Source organism: Loxodonta africana, chromosome 8, assembly GCF_030014295.1.
Source record: "Loxodonta africana isolate mLoxAfr1 chromosome 8, mLoxAfr1.hap2, whole genome shotgun sequence".
In the NCBI taxonomy this organism is placed as follows: Eukaryota; Metazoa; Chordata; class Mammalia; order Proboscidea; family Elephantidae; genus Loxodonta; species Loxodonta africana.
The window spans coordinates 115,127,254-115,152,318 of NC_087349.1; the positions used below are offsets into that span (position 1 = coordinate 115,127,254).

Consider the following 25,065-nt stretch of genomic DNA (forward strand, 5'->3'; position numbering starts at 1 on the left):
GCACAGAAGCCCTGGTGCAAATGCTTGGAGCCTACAACGTGCACAGCTTGCCTTTCCCTCCCAAGGCCCTGCACTCATCAACAATTCAGAGGGGCCACAGCTTTTCATTTGCAGCTGGCGTTAGAGTCCTATAATTTAAATATTTCACACTGCGTAAATATTTAAATAGAATATTTTGAAGGAGCGAGCATGTTCTGTATTTTCTCTCACAAAGCCCTGTGAGGAACCATAACGGCCGTGGAACACAGCCTTCTTGTTCGGTTCAGCAGAAAGATATGCCCAGGCATTTTGGTCAAAATGTACCACTTAGGTGAATCTCACTTCACAGCCATTCTCACATTTTCACCACAAAATTAAGAAATTCTCTTTAAAAAGTAAGATACAGAGAGATGAAGGAGAGAAAGTCATCACATAATTAGGGAAAGCCTTGAGTTGAGTCCCCACCTGTGCATGGCCACCAATTTTTGTGAGACAACGGAGGGCCCCTGTTGCACCAGAAGTCAGGTGACCTGCTCTGGTTTTGTGTGGCGGAAATATGGACATTGGATGTCAAATGAGATTCACCAAGTGACAGCTAGATATTTGATAGCCCCCTTACAGGACTGGGAAACCCTGGTGGCGTAGTGGTTAAGTGCTACGGCTGCTAACCAAAAGATCAGCAGTTCGAGTCTACTAGGCGCTTCTTGGAAATTCTATGGGTCAGTTCTACTCGGTTCTACAGGGTCGCGATGAGTCGGAATCTACTCAACGGTGACAGGTTTGGTTTGGTTTGGTTTTACAGGATTGAGAATGTATTCAATAAACATCTCTGGTGCACCCACTGAGTAGCAGCGTGCTGATGGGGGTGAGACGGGCAGGCTCCGCCCTGAGTAGTTTACTGTCTGCTGGGAGATAGGAGCACTCACAGAATTATAAATAAGGTCGAAGGACAACTGTGCCCCTTAAGGTCGCCAAGGAGGGGTGCAGTGCCAATGGAGCACAGTTCTCCAAGCTGCTCAGTAACTGAGAAAAGGGGTAGGAGAGCAAGTATGCATCTGTGGAAACTGTGCATGCTTTTGGCTTACAAACATTGGGTGAGGTGTAATTTTTATATTGCAATTTGGCTATTATACACTAGATATTTTCAGAATCATAGCTATTCTTTAGAAGCAGTGCTGTAGGACTAAATGGGTGGCCATCGAGTCAACTCTGACTCATGGTGACCCCAGGGGTGTCAGAGTGAATTAGTTCCATAGGATTTTCAGTGACTGCTTTTTCCAATGTAGATCTCCAGGCTTGCCTTCTGAGGCACCTCTGAGTGGACTCAAATCTTCAGCCTTTCAGTTAGCAGCTCAGCAGTTAACTGTTTGCAGGGACTCCTCTGCAGGGTTAAACATCTTTTTAAAGCAATATTTTATTTAATACTTAATATTAATATGTTAATATTATATATTGTTTATATATTAATATAGTAAATACTAATATTTACTATTTATTTAAATCAGTGCTTGTTATTCTTTTATGTGCCGTCCAGTTGGTTCCAACTGATAGCGCCCCTTTGTACAATAGAATGAAACACTACCCAGTCCTGTGCCATCCTCACAATTGTTGTTATGCTGGAGCCCACTGTTGAAGCCACTGTAGTGCTTAGAAGGTTTTATTTGTATTTTGCAAAAAGGGAGAGGAACTTAGAATTATTTCAATAAGTGATATTGGTGCTTACTTTCTAAAAGATAAAAGTAATGAGAGAAAAAGAAAGAAAACACTATCTTCCCTGAGAGTCTCTGGGTTTCCCTGCATCTCAACAAGAAGCAATGTGTAGGATATATTTACCTGCAGAGGCCCGCACACACTCTCACAAGTACTTTCTCAAAACAGTCTCTTGCTTCTCGAAATAGTAAAATTTTAGGAATCAGAGCCCCTTCCACAGATCCAAACGAAAAGAAGAAGGCTTAGGGTTATGTCCCATAGGTCAGGAATCCTGCCAAACACATCTACTTCTGGAACAGGGCATAGTATAAAGTAAGGGCAGACAGAAGTTCCAGTAACTTCTGTAAGGCCAAGAATAATTGATAGCAGAGTGAGATATACAACCCAGATTTTCAAGATTCTAACTCAATGTATTTTCTGTGAGATGAGGAAATGCTTTAAGAATCTTAGATGTTCCCACTGTAAAATCACATTTTTGCAATGGACAATCTATATAACTGGGTTGTTGTTTCCATTGTATTATGTGTGCTCAGAACTATATTTAAGTGGCAATCATACTGTGATAGAATCATGGTGCTGAATGGTGTTGGTCAAATGTCAAGGCTCTGAAGAAAAGGGCTCTATATGGTTGAAGGGGCCAGGCTTCACCATTACCACTGAATAACGAGTGACTCGCTCCCATCTATCCCTCTCATCACTTCAAAGGTCTTCAGAAGTACCAACTCAAAATGTACATTTTGAGTACATTTGAATAATTTTTCTTTGCTTTATTATTCTTATTTATACTCTTCTTTTTCTTTCCAAGAATTGGCCCATGGCAATGTATAAATGTATAAAAATTAGTTTTGTCATTTAGTATTCTCATTATAGCTAACATCTGCTGTGCTTTCCAGACTCTGTGTATTTGTCATTTGTAAAAGGCATATCAGTGCTTTTGTCCAATATCCATTACAATAGCAAGATACTTAACATGTATCCCATTTGAGTAGTCATTTTCAGGTTCATTACTCCTATAAAATGTGTATCTTTGGAAGTATTAATGCTCAGATGTCTGTAAGCACCTACCTCAAAAAGAAATGACGTGCTTCAACGTCAATACATGTGAAAAAAGACTGTGTTCTTTGAGTTAATTCATTACGATTCATCAATGTGATATGGAAGAGTAAAAAAGTTAATTCAATCAAACACAGTATTCAGAAAAATGTAGGAACTTCTCTGACCAGAAGGCATTTTGATGGCTTTCTCTCTCTATCTCTCCTCCTATTAATCTCTCCTGGAAAAAGGGTTTTTTTATTTGTTTTCTCATGTTAAGATTATTACTCTTATTGAGTAATAGATGCCATGTGTACAAAATTTTTAAATAAGAAATTGGGTAAAGAATAAAATTGAAATAAATCACAATGCAATCCAAACCCAGCCAGAGATAATCATTGTTTACATCCGGGTATCATTTTTCCAGGCTTTTCTATATACATACAGATTATTTATCATTGAATAGGCTTTACATTGTATTTAATGGGTCATTCTTGACCTTGCAATTAATATTTTACCACATGCATGCAAACATTTGCATAATCCATGTTTCACTAGTACCAGTATTTACCCAAATCCTTTTATTCTGTGGATTCTATATTTTTGTAATCTTACTTTTGATTATTCTTGCAAATTACTAATATATTTCTTTGAGCCTTCACTTTTAGTAAAAATATATCTACAGTATATATATTTGAGCCATATCATAGATGAGGCTGTCTTCTGCAGTCTGTTTATTTTATGAGCAATACTTCACTACATCGAGAATTTGGGGATCACAACATTTTTTTTTTTCAATAATCCATAGGCAGCATTCCATTACCTTCCGACTTTTGTGGTTATGGTTAAAAACTCAAGACCAAATTCTGGTTCCAGTCGAGATGGACTGGCCCCATTCCTCTCAGGTCCTGCCTCTTACACTTAAAAACTCTGGATCTAACACAACAAAAACCCACAGGGAGACTCTGAAAGGTGGAAAGAAGGCAGGCTGCCTTGGGACATGGGGACTTGAGGGACAACATGGCAGTGATCCCCTAATTTTCCTATTGCCTCCTGTATATCCTAGACAGGGCACTGCAGAAGCCTCCTACTTGGAGCCACCAAGAGGTTCAGAAGAAAAAACTTCAAGAAAAGCATGCTCCCTCTAGCCTTTGGTGTTTGACTGGAGTATGACCAGTATTGCCAAAAAGATTTTCTGTTCTGTTAGTCCACCATTTTTCAAAGAGTAATGGAAAAACTACACCCCTTCCCTGACCCACTGTTTCAGTGGGCCATGTGGGCTGCCGGTCTTCCATATTCTGCCCGACAGAAGCAGACGGTGCTCTAATTCCCATCTTAGGGTGATGTCAGTGTGGTCCAGAGGCAGCTGGGCCTCCACTCCTACCCTGCAACAAGGCTAAACATGGCAGGTGAGACAGCCAGAGGGAAATGGTGCATTACTTATAAGGCAACATCAATTCAAGTGACAGTGGGTTTCTCATCTGGAATCATGGAGGCCAGGAGGAATGGTACAATGTTTTTCAAATGCTGAAAGAAAAGAACTGTCAACCACAAATTCTATATTTGATGAAACTACCTTTCAAGAATGAAGAAGAAATAAAAACATCCTTGGATGAAAGAAAACTAAGGCAATTTTTTCATTAGCAGACCTACCCTTAAATTATAGTTAAAGGATATTCTCTAAACACAAAGGAAATAATAACAGAAGGCTTGGAACTTCAAAAAGAGAAGAAGAACATCAGGATGTGTAAAATAGGAGTAAATATAATAGACTATCCTTCATCTTATGGGAAACCCTGGTGATGCAGTGATTAAGAGCTATGGCTACTAACCAAAAGCTTGGCAGTTCAAATCCACCAGGCACTCCTTGGAAACTCTATGGGGCAGTTCTGCTTTGTCCTGTAGGGTCATTATGAGTTGGAATCAACTCAACAGCAACAGGTGCATGGGTTCATCTCATGAGTTTAAGTCATATTTGACAATAAAAACAAACATAATACCATCTTATGTGGTGCTCAATGTGTGTAGAGGAAACACTAAAGACAATTATATTTAAAAGCGAAGCTGGTAAAGGGACCTAAATTGAAGTAAGGTTTTTGCACTTTGCTCAAAGTGGTAAATATCAGCACCAGTAGACTGTGGTAAGTCATGTTTGTATATTTTAATACCTAGAACAACCAATAAGAAAACAATACAAAGTGATATACTCAAAATCACTACAAATAAAGACAGAATCCTAAAAAAATGTTTAAGTAACTCATAGGAAGGCAAGAAAAGAGAAACAGAGGAACAAAAACAGAGGAAGCAGACAGAAAACAATAAAGTGGCAGATTTAAGATATCTCAATAATTATCTTAAATATAAATAGCCGCAATACAGAAATTTAAAAGCAGATTAGAGTGGATTAAAAAACATTATCCAACAATATGTTGTCTACATGAAACTCACTGCAAACACAACAATATAGATTGGAAGAAAAATGATGGAAAAAATATACCATGCAAACTATAATAAAAAATAAAGCAGGAAAGGCTATATTGATATCAGATAAAGTAGCTTCACAGAAACTAAAATTATTAAGACAAGAAGGGACATTACATAATGATAAAAGGGTCACCAGAAAGATTTAATCATTCTAAATGTGTGTGCACCAACCATCAGAGCCTCAAAGTGCAGGAAGCAAAAACTGATACAACTGAAAGGAGAAATAGGCAAATCCACCATCGTGTTCAGGAATTCAACACACCCTTCTCAGCAAACAATATAGCTGTTGTCGTTAGGCGCTGTGGAGTCTGTTCTGACTCATAGCAACCCTATGTACAACAGAAAGAAGAGTTGTTAAGTCCTGCGCCATCCTCACAACCATCGTTATGCTTGAGCCCATTGTCGTAGCTATTATGTCAGTTCATCTCACTGAGGGGCTTTCTCTTTTTTGCAGACCCTCTACTTTTTTTTTTTTTTTTTCCAAGCGAGATGTCCTTCTCCTGATATTGATCCCTCTTGATAACACATCCAAAGTAAGCAAGACATGGCACTTCTAAGGAACATTCTGGCTGTACTTCTTCCAAGACAGATTTGTTTGTTCCTCTGGCAAACCATGGCATATTCAATATTCTTTGCCAACACCATAATTTAAATATGTCAATTCTTCTGTGGTCCTCCTTTTTCATTGTCCAGCTTTTGCATGCTTATGAGACAATTGAAAAGACCATGGCTTGGGTCAGGTGCACCTTAGCCATAAAAGTAACATGTTTGCTTTTTAAGATTTTAAAGAAGTCTTTTGCAGCAGATTTGCCCAATGCAGTAAGTCATTGTATTTTTTGACTGCTCCTTCTGTGGGCATTGATTCTTGATCCAAGTAGAATGAAATTCTTGACAGCTTCAATATTTTCTCCACTTATCACGCTTATTGGTCCAGTCGTGAGAATTTTTGTTTCCTTTATGCTGAGGTGTAATCCATACTGAAAATAGGACTACTAGACAGAGAATCAGCAAGGATTGAAATGGAACAACACAATCAGCCCACAGGAACTAATTGGTATATACAGAACACTCCTACCAACAATAGCAGAGAACACATTCTCTTGAAGTGTAAGTATGAAACCTTCAGCAAGATAAATTGTCTCCTGGGCCATAAAACAAACCTCAATAAGTTTAAAATAATTGAAGTCATACTGAGTATGTTCTCTGATCATAACGAATCTAACTAAAAGTCAACAAATCAAACTAGAAAGACAACAAGAAAATCTCTAAACACGTGGATATTAAACAACCCTTCTAAATAACCCCTGGGTCGAAGAGGAAATCTCAAAAGAAATTTCAAAAACAAAAAAAGTCCGAGACCAGTCTTATTTGTATTGCCTTGAAAGCAACTGTGTTTTTGCTATTTATATTTTTGTAATTTTTTTTTGTTTTATCCTTGAACTTTAGAAAAGTTACCAGACTTTTTTTTATCTATTATTTTTATTTGCACAATTCCCGGTTCAAAAATCTTTCCTGCAACATGGCAAACTCTTTGAATCCATTGGCCCAGAGTTTGTTTTATTGTTGTTGTGCTTTGTTTTACTTTATTATTATTGATACAAGTTTTCTTTTACATCATTCCTTGCCACTTCCATGATTATTCTTCTGGTTTCTTTTGCTACCTAATTCCTCTAGCTCTTTTCTCTGGTCAGTTTTATCTTGTCATTTTTTCCCACTGTTTCTAAGAGAATATTGCATGCTTGTTCTTTACATCATTAATTCTGGATTGGAGAGAGAAACTGCAATGTTATTCACTGCATTTAATAAAAATTTATATTACTCTCTGCACCTTAGTCAGTGCAACTCAGCCTGGCATTTTCTTCTCATGTTTATTTTCTGTTTCATAGAGCTGACACGTTTCTCTACGTTATATGGGTATGTACTCACAGCAAGCATCTTCCCATGATAACAGCTTTTCAACATGTGCAATGTTCTTCTCTGAAGCTATGGGTTCTTTCCTTTGCTCCACGCTAAGTTTGACAGCTGGTTTGTTTCACTTGTGTCTTGCTCAGCCCTGATATGGGCACGGGCAACCTTGTCCTGATGCTTCTCAATGTTCAAAGTCCTTGCATCCATGGTATCCCTCACCTTCACTAGGGTGCTGCCAGATTCTGTCTCTGAAGTATCTCCGAACCTCTTAAGGGCAGTAATAACTAGTCACTGACTAGTGATATCTAGCCATTTGTTGGCTCTGTTGAACAGATCAGAGATATTCTCCTATCTCACTCTTGGGTTCTCTCATTATGAATGGGGGATTTATTCCTGAAGAGTTTATCTTATGTCACTAAAAATGATATGTGAAAAACTACAATTCATGTTATTTATCACTTGTGTTCCCAGGTACATCCCATCTCTCTCCCAGCTATGGCCACATTCTCACCCCAGTAGGCAAAGTACACATTCCTCCGTAGGGCTTACATCATCCTAATGAATTGTGGCCTTCAAGGGTATTCAGAAAGAGAAGCACTCATGCGGAAGAGCAGCAAGTGTAAAAAAAAGACAAGGGCTCTTTCTGGCTCTAGATGTGGTAGCCATCACACCAGTAGCAAGAAGTCTGTTAGGTTCCTGGTAAATCGTGGTCCTAAAGTCTGTGAGTGTGCTGAGGAAGTCGGTGTGAACCTCTTTACCTGATTCCTAACTTTTCCTGTTGTTCTGTTTGCACTACTTCAATCACCAAAATGTGAATCAGCTGTGAAATTTCTCATTTAGTCCAAAAAAACCCAAACCAAACCCACTGTCAAGTCGATTCCAACTTACAGCAACCCGGTAGGACAGAGTAGAACTGATCCATAGGGTTTCCAAGGTTGTAAATATTTACGGAAGCAGACTGCTACATCTTTGTCCCTCGGAGTGGCTGGTGGGTTCGAACTGTTGACCCTTCGGTTAGCAGCCAAGCACTTAACCACTGTGCCAGCAGGACTCCTTTATTGCAATCCATTTTTTTAAATTGTGGTGAAAATATACATAACAAAACATACATCATCTTAATAATTTCATTCTGCCTTGGGGAAATCATTTTACAAACCACTTCCATAGAATCTAGGCCAGCACCAGCCTTTCAATATTCTAGAAACTCACTCCATTAATGTTACTGAATTGTACACTTAAAAATGGTTAAAATTGCAAATGTTTGTTATATATGTTGTTAGTTGCCACCAAGTCAATTTCAACTCATGATGACCTTGTGCGTAACATAATGAAACATTGCCTGGTCCTGCACCATATTCATGATCATTGGTGTGCCTGAGTCCATTGCTGAGGCTACTGTGCCAATTCATCTCATTGAGGGTGCCCCTCATTTTGCTGACCCTTGGCTTTACCAAATAAATGAATATTTCTTTTATAAGCATCAGCACAAAGTTGGTCCCTATGAGGCAGAGGATAAAGATGTGCCAAATGTCTGATGTTTCCAAATTTCCGTAGCACTCCGTCATCTCTAACATCAGGTACTCCTCCTCCTCACAGCATTCTCCCTCCCATTCTTGGGTTCTGTAATTTGTTGCAACATCTCACAGAATTCACGAAGTATATCAAGGGAACAGCTCACGTGGTTGTGGAAGCTGGGAAGTCCCAAATTCATAGGTCAGGTATAGGCTTCCCCTGACTCACATAGAAGCCAAAGCTGATAAACCCAAACCGGCAGGCCAGACAACATATCGCTGGCTCACAAGGCTGCAGAAGCTGAGGAACCAGCTCAGATGATAGACCGCTGACCCATGGGGCTGCGGAAGCTGGTGAGTCTCAGAATCGGCAGATCAGATGGCAGGCTGCTGGATCAAGTCCCAAGAATCAAAGGTCAGACAATGAAGCAAGATTCAGGGGCAGACAGAGAGAGAGCCCCATCAGAACACCCACATATATACATTGGATGCAGGTCAAACCCCAGGAAAAGGCATACCTTGACTAAGGGTGGAACTTGAGTCACACCCTCCTTCAAGACTGAGACTCAAGATACACATCACACACATCCTGATTCATTAAGATATGGAGGTTAGGATTTACAACATATAAAATGGAGGATAATTAGAACAATTGCATCAGATCACGAAACGGAGGACAACCATACAATATTGGTAATCATGGCCTAGCCAAGTTGACACACAACGCCAACCATCACAGGTTCCATATACCTTATTTGCATAGTCCCACTCAATCATTGTGCATAAGTCGCAAAGCCCATGGCTAGAAGGGCCATATTAAGTAATTCATTGCACTATACCAAACATGATGTTTTCCCCGGGACTGGCTTTTCCTAAAACATCTCCAAAGTAAGCAAGACAAAGTCTCCCCATCCTTACACCTACGGAGTATTCTGGTTCTATTTCTTCTAAGACCAATTTTTCTCTTCTTCTGCCAGTCCATGGGATATTCGCTATTCTTTGCCAACACCACAGTTGGAATGTACAGGGTTCTATCTTCCTTTTTACATTTTCCTTTTTCATCATCCAGCTATCACGTGTATATGAGGTGACTGAAACAGCCACCACCTGCCTGTCAGTGTGTCCTACTGTGGTGATTTGTGTGTTGCTTATAAAAATAAAAATAATTTTTTTTTTTTTTTTTATGAAGCTAGAAGCTATGCCACCAGTATTTCAAATATCGTCAGGGTCACCCACCATGGACAAGTTTCAGAAGAGCTTTCAAACAAAGACAGACTTGGAAGAAAGGCTTGACAATCTTCTTCTGAAAATTAGCCAATGAGCACCTGATACATGACCTTTGTTGTATATATTTAACCACAATTAAAAAAAAAAAATACCAGGGGACCTGACAAGCTACAAGCCTACCGGGGCGTAGAAAGTTGGCTAGACCTGGGTCCTCTTACCAGGTGTCCTCAACCAGGGTTCAGAAAGTCTCTTCATCTCTACAATGAGATGTCCATATCTTCAGAGCCTTCCACAGAACTTCAGTGCTGAGAGTATAATGCGTGTCTGTGTGCACCAGTGATCTATGCATTCTGCCATTACTGACTGGATACCACTCTGAGCCTGAGCTGTGCTGCTGCTAGGCTAAAACAGAGAGCAAAATACACAGTCTCTGCTGTCCAAGGGTTTACCAAATCCCATGTCAGGGTGTGTGTTTGTTTCATTATGATCAATAAGCTACTGGTTTTGACTCTGTCCATTTCCCATAAGAATAAGCGTCAAGGGAAGTGAGAAATATTTCTATTCAGAGCCCTGCTGACAGGAACGTTCCATCAATATTTTGATAATAACCTACAACACACAGTTTTGCTGTGCTGTGTTTTGTGTGTGTGTTTATTTTATTTTTTTTAATAATAAAAATCATTACACATACAAGAGATGTGGCACGTAGATGGAGCAAACACAACCTTTAAAAAGTAAGATAAAAAAACCAGGTAGGCCTGTGTTTGAATTGCTGCTCTCTCTCCCACTAAGCTGGGTGGTCTTGGGCAACTCACTAAGCATCCCTAAGCCTGTTTCCTTATCTGCCAAGTAAGAACAAAAACAGTCCTCATCCTGACAAACTGCTGCATAAAGTAGATGAGATAAAGTATATGAAGTACCCTGCATTGGACCTGACATACACCACAGGCTTTTTAAGTTCATTGTTGCCCTGCCCTTTCAATCCCTGGTCTCTGACAAACCAGTTGCCATGGAGTCGACTCTGACTCACGGCGACCCCACGTGTGTCAGAGTAGGCTCTGATGTGCTTTGTATGTTCCCATTTATTGCACAATTCTTCTTTTTCCATGATTATGTCATAAACAAGTCAAATTAGAACTGATATCTTGATATAAACAAATAAAAATACCTCTAACAAAATTTCTAATTACTAAAATTAAACAGATCTTTCACATCAACACTACTGTTCAACAAAGCAAAGAGCACCGTCTCTTCCGTAGATGTTTCTGAAATGAGCCTGGTCAGGAACACCCAGGGAGCACAGTATAGAGGACAGAATTGATTTATAATTGCAGTTTATTTGGCATTATTCCAATGCCCCCAGACCAAGAGTCACTATCCAGTGATCCAAGCTATTACAAGACTTGGTTCATATCTGGAGTCAAATTTAAGGTTTAGATTGTTTAAATCAACCTCACATGAGCTGGGATATGTTTTAAGAGGAACAATATTCTGTCTTTGCTGTTGTTGTTATTAGGTGCCATCAAGTTGGTTCCGGCTCATGGCGACCCTATGTACAACCAAATGAAACACTGCCCCGTCCTGTGCCATCCTCATAATGGTTGTTAAGCTCAAGCCCATTGTTGCAGCCACTGTGTCAATCCATCTCATTGAGGCTCTCCCTCTTTTTCACTGACCCTCTGCTTTACCAAGCATGGTGTCTTTCTCCAGGGATTGATCCCTCCTGATAACATGTCCAAAGTACATGAGACGAAGTTTTACAATCCTTGCTTCTAAGGAGCATTCTGGCTGTACTTCTTCCAAGACATTAAAATTCAAACCTGTTGCCATTGAGTCAGTTCCAATCCATACCGACCCTACAGGATAGGGTACAACTGCCCCACAGGGTTTCAAAGGAGCGACTGGTGGATTTGAACTGCCAACCTTTGGTTAGCAGCTGAATGCTTAACCACTGCACCACCAGGGCTCATTAGGGAGGTGAAATTTTTTTTTGGATCATTGGTTTTCATCCCACAGGTTTCTTCCACCTCATAGGCTCTGCCTTACATGGTTTTCATTCTCTTTCTGCTCTTCTCATTTTGCTCAAGTGCATACCCAGCCAGGACACTTGCTGGCTCCTTAAAACCCTTCTTAACCCTCTTCCTTTGCAATGAAGTCTCTGTGGCATCTCAGCCCACACCCCCAGCTCTCCTGGCACTTCTCTGCTGGACCATTTGACAGAAATTGTGGTGGGTTCCTACACCTCTGGGCCCAGCCTTTTCATGGCGTTCTTTCTGCCGGAAATTCTCTTCTACATGCCCTATCTTTCCATCCATTCTTTTCCAGTCCCCACTCCATTCACCTCCAACTACCCTTGGGGTCTCACTTGACATAGCCTGTTCTGCAGAACACACTGTATGTCTCAGGTTTGGACACGCATCCAGTTTGGGTTGATTTTAAAGCCCACCTTCTCTCAGGAGCCAGTGTCTTTAATAGGATCAGGAGCAGTTGTGGAAAACAAGCACATTAACAGAAAGTTCTGTGACAGTATGGTCTGGTTCATCTAACATCCATTGAGTGGAGGGCACTGCTGCCTCTGTAATCACAGAAAAAATCCAGCCTTTCCAGGAAACCGATGGAAGCAAAAACCAGGAAAGGTGCAAATGGAGGAAGCAGAGGATATGACAGCTACCACTCTTTCAGGACATGTCTCCACTAAAGAAAGCATGAGTCCATCATCTTAATCATCTTATTGATTACAGGAGGCTGACCATCTTATGGTTTCTATTAAAATTCTTAAGACTATTTCCTGCCATTGCAAGTTCACATGAAATTGTGTTCCAAAACCTTATATCTTATACCCTATGCATTGCTACATTTTTATAAGATTTACTTTTCTTATTTTTCAATAGTACATATTTATTTGTTGTTGTTGAGTGCCATTGAGTCAGTTCTGACTCATAACGACCCTGTGTAAAACAGAACAAAACACTGCCTAGTCCCACACCATCTTCACTGTCATTGCTATTTATTTATTTAGCTTCTAATGTTACTTGTGTAGAAGAGGTATCCACCACCCTCCTAGTCTGTCAGCTTGTCATACTGTAGCAACTTGTGTGTTGCTATGGTGCTGGAAGCTATGGCACCAATATTTTAAATATCTGTGGCAGACAGTTTTCAGCAGAGCTTCCAGACTAAGACTAACTAGGAAGAAAGGCCTGAAAAATCTACTTCCAAAAATTAGCCACTGAAAACCCTACAGATCACAACAGAATATTGTCCATTATAGTGCTGGAAGATGAGATCCCTTGGTTGGAAGGTGCTCAAAATTCACAGGTGGCCACAACAATGGACTTGAGCTTACCAACAATTGGGAAGATGGTAACAAACCAGGCAATATTTCAACCTGTTGTATCTGTGGTCACCATGAGTTGGAGGTGACTCATGGCAACTAACAACATGACACAGGAAGAACAGAGTCTAATTTAAAAATAAAGTTCAAATTTTTAAAATATTGGATTAGCTATATATTTATTTTTCCTTATTAAAATACTTAAATATGTAAATACATCTGAGCTGCTGTTTGATTTTACTTTTCTGCTCCAGTTAGTGGTTCATCAAATTTGGTGTGACCCACAGAAGCGGCCCCCATGTAACCACTGTCTGTCTGTCAGGTGTATGCTATGTGACAAAGCAGCTCAGAACCACTGCCTGCCAGTTTTTGCTCTTCTTACTGAATGACTGGATGGCCTCCATTCTCAGTACCTCCATTTCCCATTGTGACTGTCAGTGATGCCTGTGTCCATGGCAGTATTTCCTCAAACACTCCACTTCAGCACCCTGCTCGATCAGTGAGCTGCAGATTTTGTATTTTTCTGATCTCAAATTCTGATCTTTCTTTCCCTTACCACATTGTCACCATCTTCTCCTCTCTCCTACTCCATCAGCTCATCATCCACATCACGACATCTGGCCCCCTTTACTCCCTCATCAGCCAGAAGCTCCTAATCTTATTTGCCTTCCTCTCTGGTCTGGAGCATGTGATGAAGCATTTCAATTTTTGTCTGTCTGCTTCTTTGAGACTTCATCCATTCTTATTCATGTTAATTCCAAATCACTATGAAAAATTCATGGCTTCATGCTGACTATAAGACAAAAACCAAACTCACTCATAGCAATCCTATAGGACACAGTAGAACTGGCCCTTAGGTTTTCCAAAGAGCATCTGATGGATTCAAACTGCTGACCTTTCCTTGAAAATTTATGGTTTGTTCAACTGAGCCTCTCTATAACCTTCAGTCATAATTCCACATATCTCTACTCTTTCCCTAGCATAATCTCCATATCAGATGTACCCAAAGTGTTCTGTATTTCTTTAATTGTCCAGGTCCACCTCTGTCCCCTTAGCTTCAGCAGACAACCTTGCCTCCATTTAATTTTTTTTTAATAGAATTCAAAGCCAGCAGGCATGAAGTTCCACAGCTCCCATCCACGTTTCACAAGTTTCATCCATATGTTTATCTTCATTCCTCCTCTATCACATGAAGAGGTGCCCACCTTTTCCAGAGATAACCCCTTCATCTGAGTTCTTTCTCTGCCTCTTTCCACATCTTGATCTATCAATTTTCCTTTCTCCCTTAAACATTAAATATACCCCTTTTCATTCCCTCAGCCTACGAAAACCTTCAATTATTCCTCATTCACACACACACACACACAGAGTTTCTCTCCTCTCTCCTTTTCACAGCCAAGATTCCAAAAAGCAGAGTTTATCTGTTTAGTATCTAATTCCTTTACAGCCTCTCTCTAATTTATTCCCTTCACTCTGATTTCCACCCTTATGAGTCTGCTGAAGTATCTCTCTGGAAAGTCACCAACCAAGTTCCTGCAATTCTTACTCTTCCTGATGACTAGAATATTTGAAAATTTTTCCTGCTCCTTCCTTCTTGAAATTCTTCGTTTTCTGGGTCTCTGCGTCGTTATCTTCCTGCTTTGTGGCCATGATATCTCTGTCTCCTTCCCACGGTTCTGTCTTTAGTGCTCGTCTTTTCTACATCTTTGTCAGGTCCATGCAAGATCTCACTCACTGACTAGCTTTACCTATCATTTTTATCAAGGTTTGGGCTAATTCTTGGTTTTTACTCATGACCACTCTAAGGAATTCATCTCTCCAGTTTTCTGAACCTTACTGCAATTCCATTTTTTTTGTGTGACTCAAGCTCAGCATATCTGAAGTGGTACAAATCACCTTGCCCTTCCTTGAAAATGACTGTTCCTCCTAGTTTATTTCTTACAGCGTCGTCGGTACTGACCAGTAAGTCATTCATTCTAAAAATTTCAGATTGATATTTTAGATCCTTTACAGTCTTCCTCTACCTGTTTAGTTGTCAAGTTATTTAAATTCTTTCCTATCCCTTTCTTGAATCCCACCCTCTCAACCTTTTCTCCCATCTCTCTGAAATAAAAAAAAAAAAAAAAAATTTTTTTCTCTGAAATTTATTATTTCTTTCTCCAGATTCATCCTCGGCTGTGGCCGGATTCCCTTTAAATTGTTAGTAACAGCTTTCTGACAGGTTACATGATTGCTGCCTGACCTCCCCACTTTAATACATGGCTTCCAGATGAATCTATCTAACACATTACTTTGATAATATTATTCTCATTTCCAAATATACAAAAAGGCTGTTCGTTGTCTATTGGATAAAGTCCATACTTCTTATCCTGCTAGTCAAGACCAAGCAGAATTTGGCACCAGAAGATCTTCTCAGAGAAATCTACAATTATCCCTCTATATTCACCTTTATGATGTGGCCAAACTGGACTCCTCAATATAACCGAGCACACACTGTGATTCTCTTGCATTGCTAATACCTAGAGTGGTAGGTATCCTGACCTCAGCCAAACTTCTGTCCATTGTTGAAGGTCCAATGTTAATGACTCCCTTCATGAAGCATGTTCCATCCATGCCTGCCATAAATGGCCTCCCAGTTTGATATAGTAGAAATGGAAAGACTTTGTTGTCAACTAGACCTAGAGCCAAACCATGGCTCCACTGCTGAACTTTCTTAGAGCCGTAGCTGGTAGGTGATTTCTCCTCAGTTTCCTGATCAGTGAAGTGGGCAAATCCTGCCATGTTACGAAATGGATATGTAACTTAAATGAGAACATGGATGTTAAATATCTAACGTGCTCTAATACATTTCAGACCCTTAATCAATGTCCCTCTGCTGTCCCTCCTCTGAATGACTTTCTACTTCATTTGCATTCTTTCTAGGCATATACATCTTTTATTTTTATGTTACCCATTACCCAGTGCCATCGAGTCGATTCCGACTCATAGCAACCCTATAGGACAGAGTAGAACCACCCCATAGAATTTCCAAGAAGCCCCTGGCGGATTTGAACTGCCGACGCTTTGGTTCGCAGCCGTAGCACTTAACCACTACACCACCGGGGTTTCCTACTATTATTATTTCCTAATGTTACCCATTAGCATTCCAAAATAATCACAGTGCCACGAATAATTAAATTAATTTTATATAAAAGAATTGGTAGAAAAGGGAAAATAAATGTGGAAAAATGAGATAAGGTTGTGAAAAAGTGATAACATATTATTTAGCATTTATTTCCATGTGAATTAATGTTTCAACAAAGATATTTTGTAAATAAACTATGACGGATATGGCCTGTTGTCTCCTCATATGCCTGTTTTCTTTCTTCTCTTTTTAAGAAACTGAATGAATTTACTAACTTAGCACTTATCCTACCTAAGTGTCTTAGTTATCTAGTGCTGCTATAACAGAAATACCACAAGTGGCTGGCTTGAACAAAAAGACATCTATTCTCTCACAGCCTAGGAGGCTAGAAGTCTGAATTCAGGGCACCAGCTCCAGGAAAAGGCTTTTTCTCTGTTGGCTCTGGAGGAAGGTCCTTGTCATCTATCTTCCCGTGGTCTTGGAGTCTCTCAGTGCAGGAACCCCAGGTTCAGAAGACATGCTCTGCTCCTGGCAGTGCTTTCTTGGTGGTATGAGGTCCCCTATCTGTGCCCCTTTGTCTCTTCAGCTTCTGCTTCCTGGTTCCTTGGCCTCTTGATCCCTTAGGCCTCACTGCCTGTGTCTGCCCTGCTGGGGCAAGTATTCCAAAGCTGTTTAGCTTCATTGATAAGTGCCTGGAGGCACCCTACTCCACCTGTAAACTTCAGTCAGAAGACACTCAGCTCTCTTGTTCCATGGGTCAGCAAGACTAGCTCCACCCATAAGTGCCTGGAGGCACTACACTCCTCCAGGAAGCCTCCTGAGAAAAGGCACTCAGCTTTCTTGCTCTGTGAGTGGGCTCCAGTGCTGTCTTGCACTGATCTCCTGGTTCTGCTGTTGCCATTTCTCTTCAACTGTTTCTTGCTCTCTGTGCTGCCTCCAGTGTAACAGCTGTCTTCAATTCCTTCTGAGTCCTCACTAGAATTGTCTTTGATATCCATAATTCCACTAACAGTCTCTTCTAGGGAATTTTAGTTTTTACTATTAGGCACTTTAAAATTCTTCCACCCTCTACCCATTCACATTTTCAAAACTATTTACACATTTTAGGTATATATTAGAACAGCACCCCACTCCTGGTACCAAATTCTTCCTCGGTTATCTAATGCTGCTATAACAGAAATACTACAAGTGGATGCCTTAAACAAATAGAGATTTATTCTCTCACAGTCTAGGAGGCTAGAAGTCTGAATTCAGCATGTCAGCTCCAGGGGAAATCTTTTACTTTCTATCAGCTCTGCAGAAGGTCCTTGTCATCAATCTTCCCCTGGTCTAGGAGCAGTTCAGGGACCTCATTACCACTAAGTAAGAAGAGCCAGGAGCACATGTCCTTTGGACCTGGGATCCCCATGCTGAGAAGCTCCTAGACCAAGTGAAGAGCTGACAGAAAGTGGAAGACTTCCCCTGGAGCTGGCATCCTGAATTCGGACTTCTAGCCTCCTAGATTGTGAGAGAATAAATCCCTATTTGTTTAAGCCATTCACTTGTATTTCTGTTATAGCAGCACTAGATAACTAAGACACCAAGCAAAATATATAAACATTCCTGTAACCAACAAACAACTCTAGATTTCAGAAATGGACTTGTATCATTATCAAAGTAAGAAAGCATAGTGAATCAACAATCATTACAGATAATTGATGAGTTGGGTGTCCAGCATAAATCAAATCATGGTGTTCACCTTCACAATAATAATGCAGGCAGGTAGTCTGTATTTTCCATAACATTCCGTATAATAATGTCTTCTAAAAGTGAAATCACTTCTAAAATATTAAAGTCATGGAATAAAATAATTTTGAGAAAAAACACTCAGGTCACCTTTTATTCTGGTCATTTTATGAATGAGGTCAGAGTTGCAAGAAGGTGAAGACCTCTAATGGCACACAAATAGAGGAAAATTGAGCCTACAACATTATAAGTATTTATCTATGAATTGAATGCCCAAATAGAAACCTTCCCACCATTCTTCACATTCTTATTCAGAGTCTTGTCTGTTTCTTTCACTTTTAAAAGCTATGTTTTATAGAAGTAATGAATTATAATGCATGAAAAATAACATTACCATATTGTCTCCAGTCCGCAGAAGGGGGTAAGTGTCTCCACAAAATAAGGTTGTTTAGATGATTTAAGTAGGAAGGTAGAGAATGAAAACCCTTCTGATTATACCACACCTAAAAAAGAAAGATAATTTAATGCCTCTCATAAAATTAGCTCTTCAGCCCATTTGTCAGCTATTCTTGGACAAATGGAATGCATATGCCAATTACGTTCATCAGCACCTGAATGAGGGACTCAAAATAATGTGCCTTCCTGGCTGGCGGTGAGCAGTAAATTCCAGTCTACTAATTTTATATTTATCTCAAGCATATAATTTACAGTTAAAAATAGATTAATTTTCCCCAGAACCAATGTGAATGTTGCTGTATAATTATATTCTCACAGGGAAAAAGGAACCCAAGCCTATCATTTTTTTTTTTCTTTCTCAGTTGGTAAGCTAATGAAATTTGACCTGCAAATTAAAAGCATGGAAGGCCATCAGAAAAAAAAAAAAAAAATTACATTCAAATTAATAACTGAACATGGAACATTATTTCTCAAAAATAAATTGAACTGAACATTTGCTGAGCACATAGAATAAAGTAGTATGCCTGTCATACAGGAGAAAATAGGAGAAAGACAATGTTATTAAAGTTGGGATAATGTTATTAAAGTTGGGATAATAGGTACCATAAAAAATACTAATTGAGCCATTATATCTATATTTCAAAATATCAATATTTTAATGAAAAATAGCAGAAAAGCATTCAGTTTGGAAAGCTGGTCAAGAAACATAATCAACTGACAGATTTTCATCTTAATTCAGTTGCTAGGAGAGTTCATTTCTCTAGACAGTGTTGTCTACTGTGATTGATAATTTCTTTTATGGAATTAGAGCTACTACACCGAAAGTGAATGCCTGAAGAAAGCTATTTTGAGAATGTCAATGTGCTGAGAATCAACACCCTTTGGAGTCTCTTGAAGCCCTTTTGTCCATTTGAGAGTGTCACTTAACACTACCAGTATTCTTTCAGTAATCTAACAAAGGGTCTTACAGCCACAACACTTGACTTGATCTTCATTCTGTGGCCATGTCTTTCAACATTTTGCCTAGAGTTATCCATGTCCTAGTTAGAAAGTTTACTGGACACAATTTCTGTCTCTAAAGGTACCAGCAGTAACAATTTTAGCAAAGTGTTTTGAGTCACCCATAGCTGTTTTCTTGCCATTTTTCCAGCTTCCATAAGAGTTTTCTTATATATTTCCAGCACCCCCTAATTGCCTCATTGTCATCCATTGCTGATCTCCAAACCAAGGTCACATATTTTCAGTTTTTGTTACAGTAACACCTCATTCCAGTACTGATTTCTGTATCACGTATCTATTGACACAATAATGCTGTATGACAAATAATTACAAACCTCAGTGGCATCAGCAATAAACATTCACTCAGCTCGCGAATCTGCTGGGTTCCACTACTATAGGCCAGGCTGGGCAGATCTTGGATGGATGTGCTCACATGTCTGGTTGACAGCTTGCCTCAGCTGGGATGATGGGGTTGGGGGCTTCAAACAGCTCTTTTTTTTTTTCTCCCAAAAATGGCTTTCTAAAACACTGGATTGTGTTCTGGAAATAAGTTAGGGGATTTCTTTCCCTGCCAACCCATCAGTTAGGAAGCAATAAATACCAACAAATGAAAGAGGAAGTTAATCTCCTTTTAAGAAAGTATTATGACACGTCAAAACATACCTTATATATCAGAAGGCGTAAGTAATAGCACAAAATTCTAACTGAAAACAGTACCACTGAGGGTTACAACGTGCCATCCTCTGTACTGTGGCACCAACTCTGCTCAGTAGGCAGTGGTTGAACAAACAAAACCAGGAAGGGGAATGTGGTCAGTGGCTCCATCGGAAGGGCATATGTTCTAAAAGATGTTTTGATTAAATAAACTAAACACTCAAAATGTGAATGATATAACTCATAAAAGTTCAATGAAAGATTTTTTACAATATGATGAATCATACATTAAGCATATTTGTATGCAAGTTTTCCATTTTCCCTTCAGAATCACTGTGCAAATTATACAGGATATGTCTTGAGAAAAGTACCCTAAAGGCTAAAATAAAAGGCTCATCATTAATTACTGGAAGTTTAATGCAATAACTTAACCTGACATCAGCCACAGGTAGCTTCCAGTAGGTATTTCAGATAAGAGATTGCCCTTTATACCCTACTGCCATACTGTGATGACTCGGCCTTCTGGAAAGAAGTTCATTCCAACTCCCCAAAGGCCCAGATAGAATTCATTTGCCCTCATGTGCCTGGCACAGTATATGTCAAACAACATTAAAAGCTTCAATAATCACTGTTCAAAGATGTTAAGATAGAAGACATGTCTAAACAAAGACAAAATGAGACAGGTGTCAGAGAAACACAGGAATCATTGCCAACCCTCATTACTGAACCAGAGATCTGGGGAAGCCTTCACTGCCATGTCCTAGACACAATAAAACCACTGTAAATAAGAAGGTTTGGGATTTAGATTAAGAAGGTAAATATCCTTAGAGGAAATGAATATATTCCTTCTACAAATTAACAATTTAATAATGGCCTCACAGTATGTTTAATAAACCTCATTGTCACAATGGTTAAGAGCTTGGCTGCTAACCAAAAGGTCAGCAGTTCAAATCCACCAGCTGCTCCTTGGAAACCCTATGGGGCAGTTCTACTTTGTTCTATAGGATAGCTATGAGTCTGAGATGACTCAATGGCACCTAACAATACAACGGTTATGTTTAAAAATCCAGCAAATGTATTTTAGGTTATTTCCCTATCAAACTATGAATCTTGATGTTTTCGTCTCAAGCTATAAATCTCATATTCACTACCTATAACGGAAAACACATTTGAAGAAACGTCAACTGAAGGAGCGCTTTCTGAATAGGCCACACAATGACTGGAAAAACTTCGTGAAGGAACACACTGTGAAATACCTTTTCAAGAACCTGTATTCTGCAGAGTGAATATGCAACAGGCACAAGTCCTAACCCCCATAAACTTTGCCAGGTTTACATAAACCATAAGAAGTCCATACTACTGAGCAGGGAGGGTGCCTTCCTGAACTCACACAGATCGTCTTTATTTCATTAGTTACATGATAGGTTTACCAGTAGATGCAACACCAACACTATATAGAAAGAAATCATTTATGGCACTTTCTATATTGATGTCCTTCCTAATGAACAAGTGGCCTTGGTGGCACAATAGTTAAGCGCTCAGCTACTGACTAAAAGATCAGTGGTTTGAACCCACTAGCCACTCTGGGGGAGAAACATGTGGCAGTCTGCTTTGGTAAAGATTACAGCCTTGGAAACCCTATGGGGCAGTTCTACTCTGTCCTTTAGGGTGTCTATGAGTCAAAATTGACTAGACAGCAAGGTTTTTGTTTGTTTGCTTGCTTTTCGTTTTTAACAAACTAACAATTAATATCCAGCAATAAACTGATCTTCCTCCCACAATCTCCTCTTTTCCAGTTTCTCTCTCAATCAGATGCCATCTTGTTTTCCCATTCATCCTTCCTCATCTTAAGGTTTTATTGACTTTTATCCTTAGAAAGTCTCTGGTATTCACTACTTCTCCATTTCTACTGGTGGATTAGGCATTGTAATCCTCAGTCCTCTTTCTTCATCTCTGAATAAACCTCGCTGTGATTTCTCATTCCTATGGGATAATGCTGGCAGGGCTGGAAAAGTCAGGGGCCATAAGGGTAGACCTGCATAACACTGCTTTCATCATGTAAGTTATGGATCCATCTGCCACTGGAGGATGAGGAGTTTAACTTTGTGTATGGAAGAACTCCTTTGCTGCAAAGGAAACATGATGTTTCCAGTTATCCCGAGTATAGATGTCTTTAAAAACAGAATATCCCCTCATTTGGTTTAGATTCTTAGGTGAGTTTCTGTCTTAACACTAAGCAATGACCTATTTGCTATATTTCTTTACAGTCTAAGGGAAAATTTTTTTTTTTCTTTTTCAAGGGAATATTTCTATACAACTATTCTTATTTCACGGTAATAAACCCTGGGATTTGATGTAGTTCTTCCCATGCCCCAAATAGATCTTTGAATGTTGAGTTTTCTTCAAGACTTTTGAAAACAGAAGGAAAAAAAAAAAAAAATCTGTTACCTTTGCCAGGGTTTTTGGTTTTGATATATTTGAATTGGCGTCTTCAACTTGATCAGAGATTCGCACTCCAAAAGACCAACCTCCAAGCCTATTAATATTAAACACTGTGTTAGTTCTTCAATTAGAGAGATTCAAAACATCTAATCAGAGTGTGTTTCATTACCAGTCACAATAGTTACAATAGTCTTAGGTGAACGTTCATCATCTGTGAGCTGATGGAGAGTGCCAGGCATGCAGGCATCCAGTAAGGTCATTGCTTATGTAAAAAGTATTGATGAGGCTCTCCCTATCAGTAAATACTCCTCCAAACTTACCATGTTAGCAAACACTTGCCATGTAAAGGATATGATCTTAATCATCAGTGCTATATTTTAATTAAGATCATTCCCCTATAAACCAGCCACTCCGAATTTCTTACACTTTAGTCATGATCTTTTAAGCCACCAAGTCATTGTGATATTTTGTCTTCCTTAGATTTGCTTCTTTAATACTCAACTCAAGTATTGCCTTGTTCAGGAAGGCATCTCAGAATACTTCACTTGGGTTAGATGTTCCTTCTCTTTTGAGTTCTCATCATGCCCTACATTTCCATTGTATCATTTACCACACTGGCTATAAATTGTCTACTTGCTAGTTTATGAAGCTTCATTTCTCCTGGGTAGAAATTGTATCTTTTATTTCCATATCCCATGGGCTGTGCAGTTCCTGGCACATATTCAGCTAGCAACAGATATTTGACTTTAGAAATATGGGCACATATTGAACTTCATTTTCTACTTTCTAGATAAATGGAGAATGAAGAGCAGTCTTCTGTCATAGGGTCCCTACCCTAGTAAAGGCCAGTAGAAGATGGTTCTCTGAAAAAGTTGAGGTAAAGGGATAATGGTGCATTCTCACTTGGCTGAATTTAATTCATTCATTCATTCAACAAACACTGATTGAGCACCTCTTGTGTGCCACGTACCATTCTAAATTCTAAGTGCCAAGTTACCCACCTTCAAAAGCTAACCATATAGGATAGAAAAGAAAACCAATGATTCTAGGGCACTGTTAAAGGCATTAAGATGTGGAGCAGCAGAAGAGGGGCCTGCAAATTACCTATGGTAGGGCAGGTGTCCCCATCACATACCAGCAATCATGAAGATGACACAGGACCAGGCAACATTTTGTTCTATTATACATAAGGTCACCATGCATCAGAGCCAACTCTGTGGTAACTAACAACAAGGCAGGTGTTCAGGAAGGCTGTTGACTTCCTGGGATGTCAAAGCTAAAGAGTGGACATATAAAGGGCAGGGTGGGTTATCCCAGACAATGTAAACAGCCTATGGTATGCGTTTAATGTGAAGCACTGCTGTGTGTTTGGGATATATGAAATTTCATTGTGTGGAGAATGTTACTCTGGTTTAAAGCAATAAGAAACACTCATTGCTAGCTCCTTTATCTAGATTCACTCCCTTAGACTTGAAGAAAAATTCAGCACAAAAGTTTTTCTAAAAATTACCTTAGAGGGATTGTAAGACACCAAGGTGTTACTCAGGTTCCATTTTAGATGCTGCATGGTAGAGGGAATTCTAAAAGGGCATCATTATTTCATTATGCTTAACTTATCTGCTCTTATACACAAAAGCAATAAAATGCTTCTGGCTCCCCTTTCTTCCATCATTGACTGAATCTCAATTGACATGATTTCTGTCCTCCATCCCGAGAGTAAAAGTCAGCAGTCAGGAATTTTAAGGCCAGCAGTATTTCTTCAGAATTTGTATGAGCACCAAGTTAGTAGTAGAATTTTGAGTTTTTAAGAACACTAGAATTTGAAACAATAGGTTTTCCAAAGCAATTCGAATAGAAAAAAACAGCAACTGCTTTGAACACACCTGGGTTTTTCAGAAGCCACCAGCAAATACTCCTCCACACTGAAGGCAGAAAGGTTCAGCAGAGTGTGGCCCAGGCTGTTCTTCAGGTAGGGAGCTCCAGGGGTTCCATTTGGACACTTCTGTCATTTTTTTCAAAGATATAAAACAGAAACTTATTTATAAACGACAAAGAGGTTTACCGACATGACTTTAAACTAAATTTAACTTTTCCTAAGTTTCGATTTTCAAAAACAAATTGTCTATGGCCTTTTATATGTTCCAGTTTCTAAACTTTCTACAAGAGATACTTATATTTAAAGATTCTATCAGAATTACTCTGTGACCTTAGCAGTCGATTATTTGAAGACTTCGAAACCTTTTCTGTATGTATGTTTGGGCTGATTGGTAAGGACTAAAAAGAGAAAATAATTTTTTCACTGGTGTGATCTTGAATTTGATAAACCTGAGAGCCAGAGGCAACTAGTGGGAGGATGAGAAGAAGGGGAATTGAAAGTGTTTTTTTCATGAACACCTAAAGTATAAATCAAACAGCTCTTCTCCAGTTGCTCACTGGAGAAGAAATAATTTATGTCTGAATCATGAAATAATTACCAAAGTATA

General features: G+C 39.3%; 1 protein-coding gene across 1 annotated transcript in view; it reads right to left on the bottom strand.

The window, feature by feature from the left end:
* ABCA13 (ATP binding cassette subfamily A member 13) overlaps positions 1-25,065 on the bottom strand; it is a 572,876-nt gene that overhangs the window by 126,397 nt on the left and 421,414 nt on the right. The window contains 3 exon segments of the mRNA XM_064290236.1: positions 18,426-18,534; positions 22,589-22,676; positions 24,466-24,584. Coding sequence (XP_064146306.1) covers positions 18,426-18,534; positions 22,589-22,676; positions 24,466-24,584 — 316 coding nt within the window.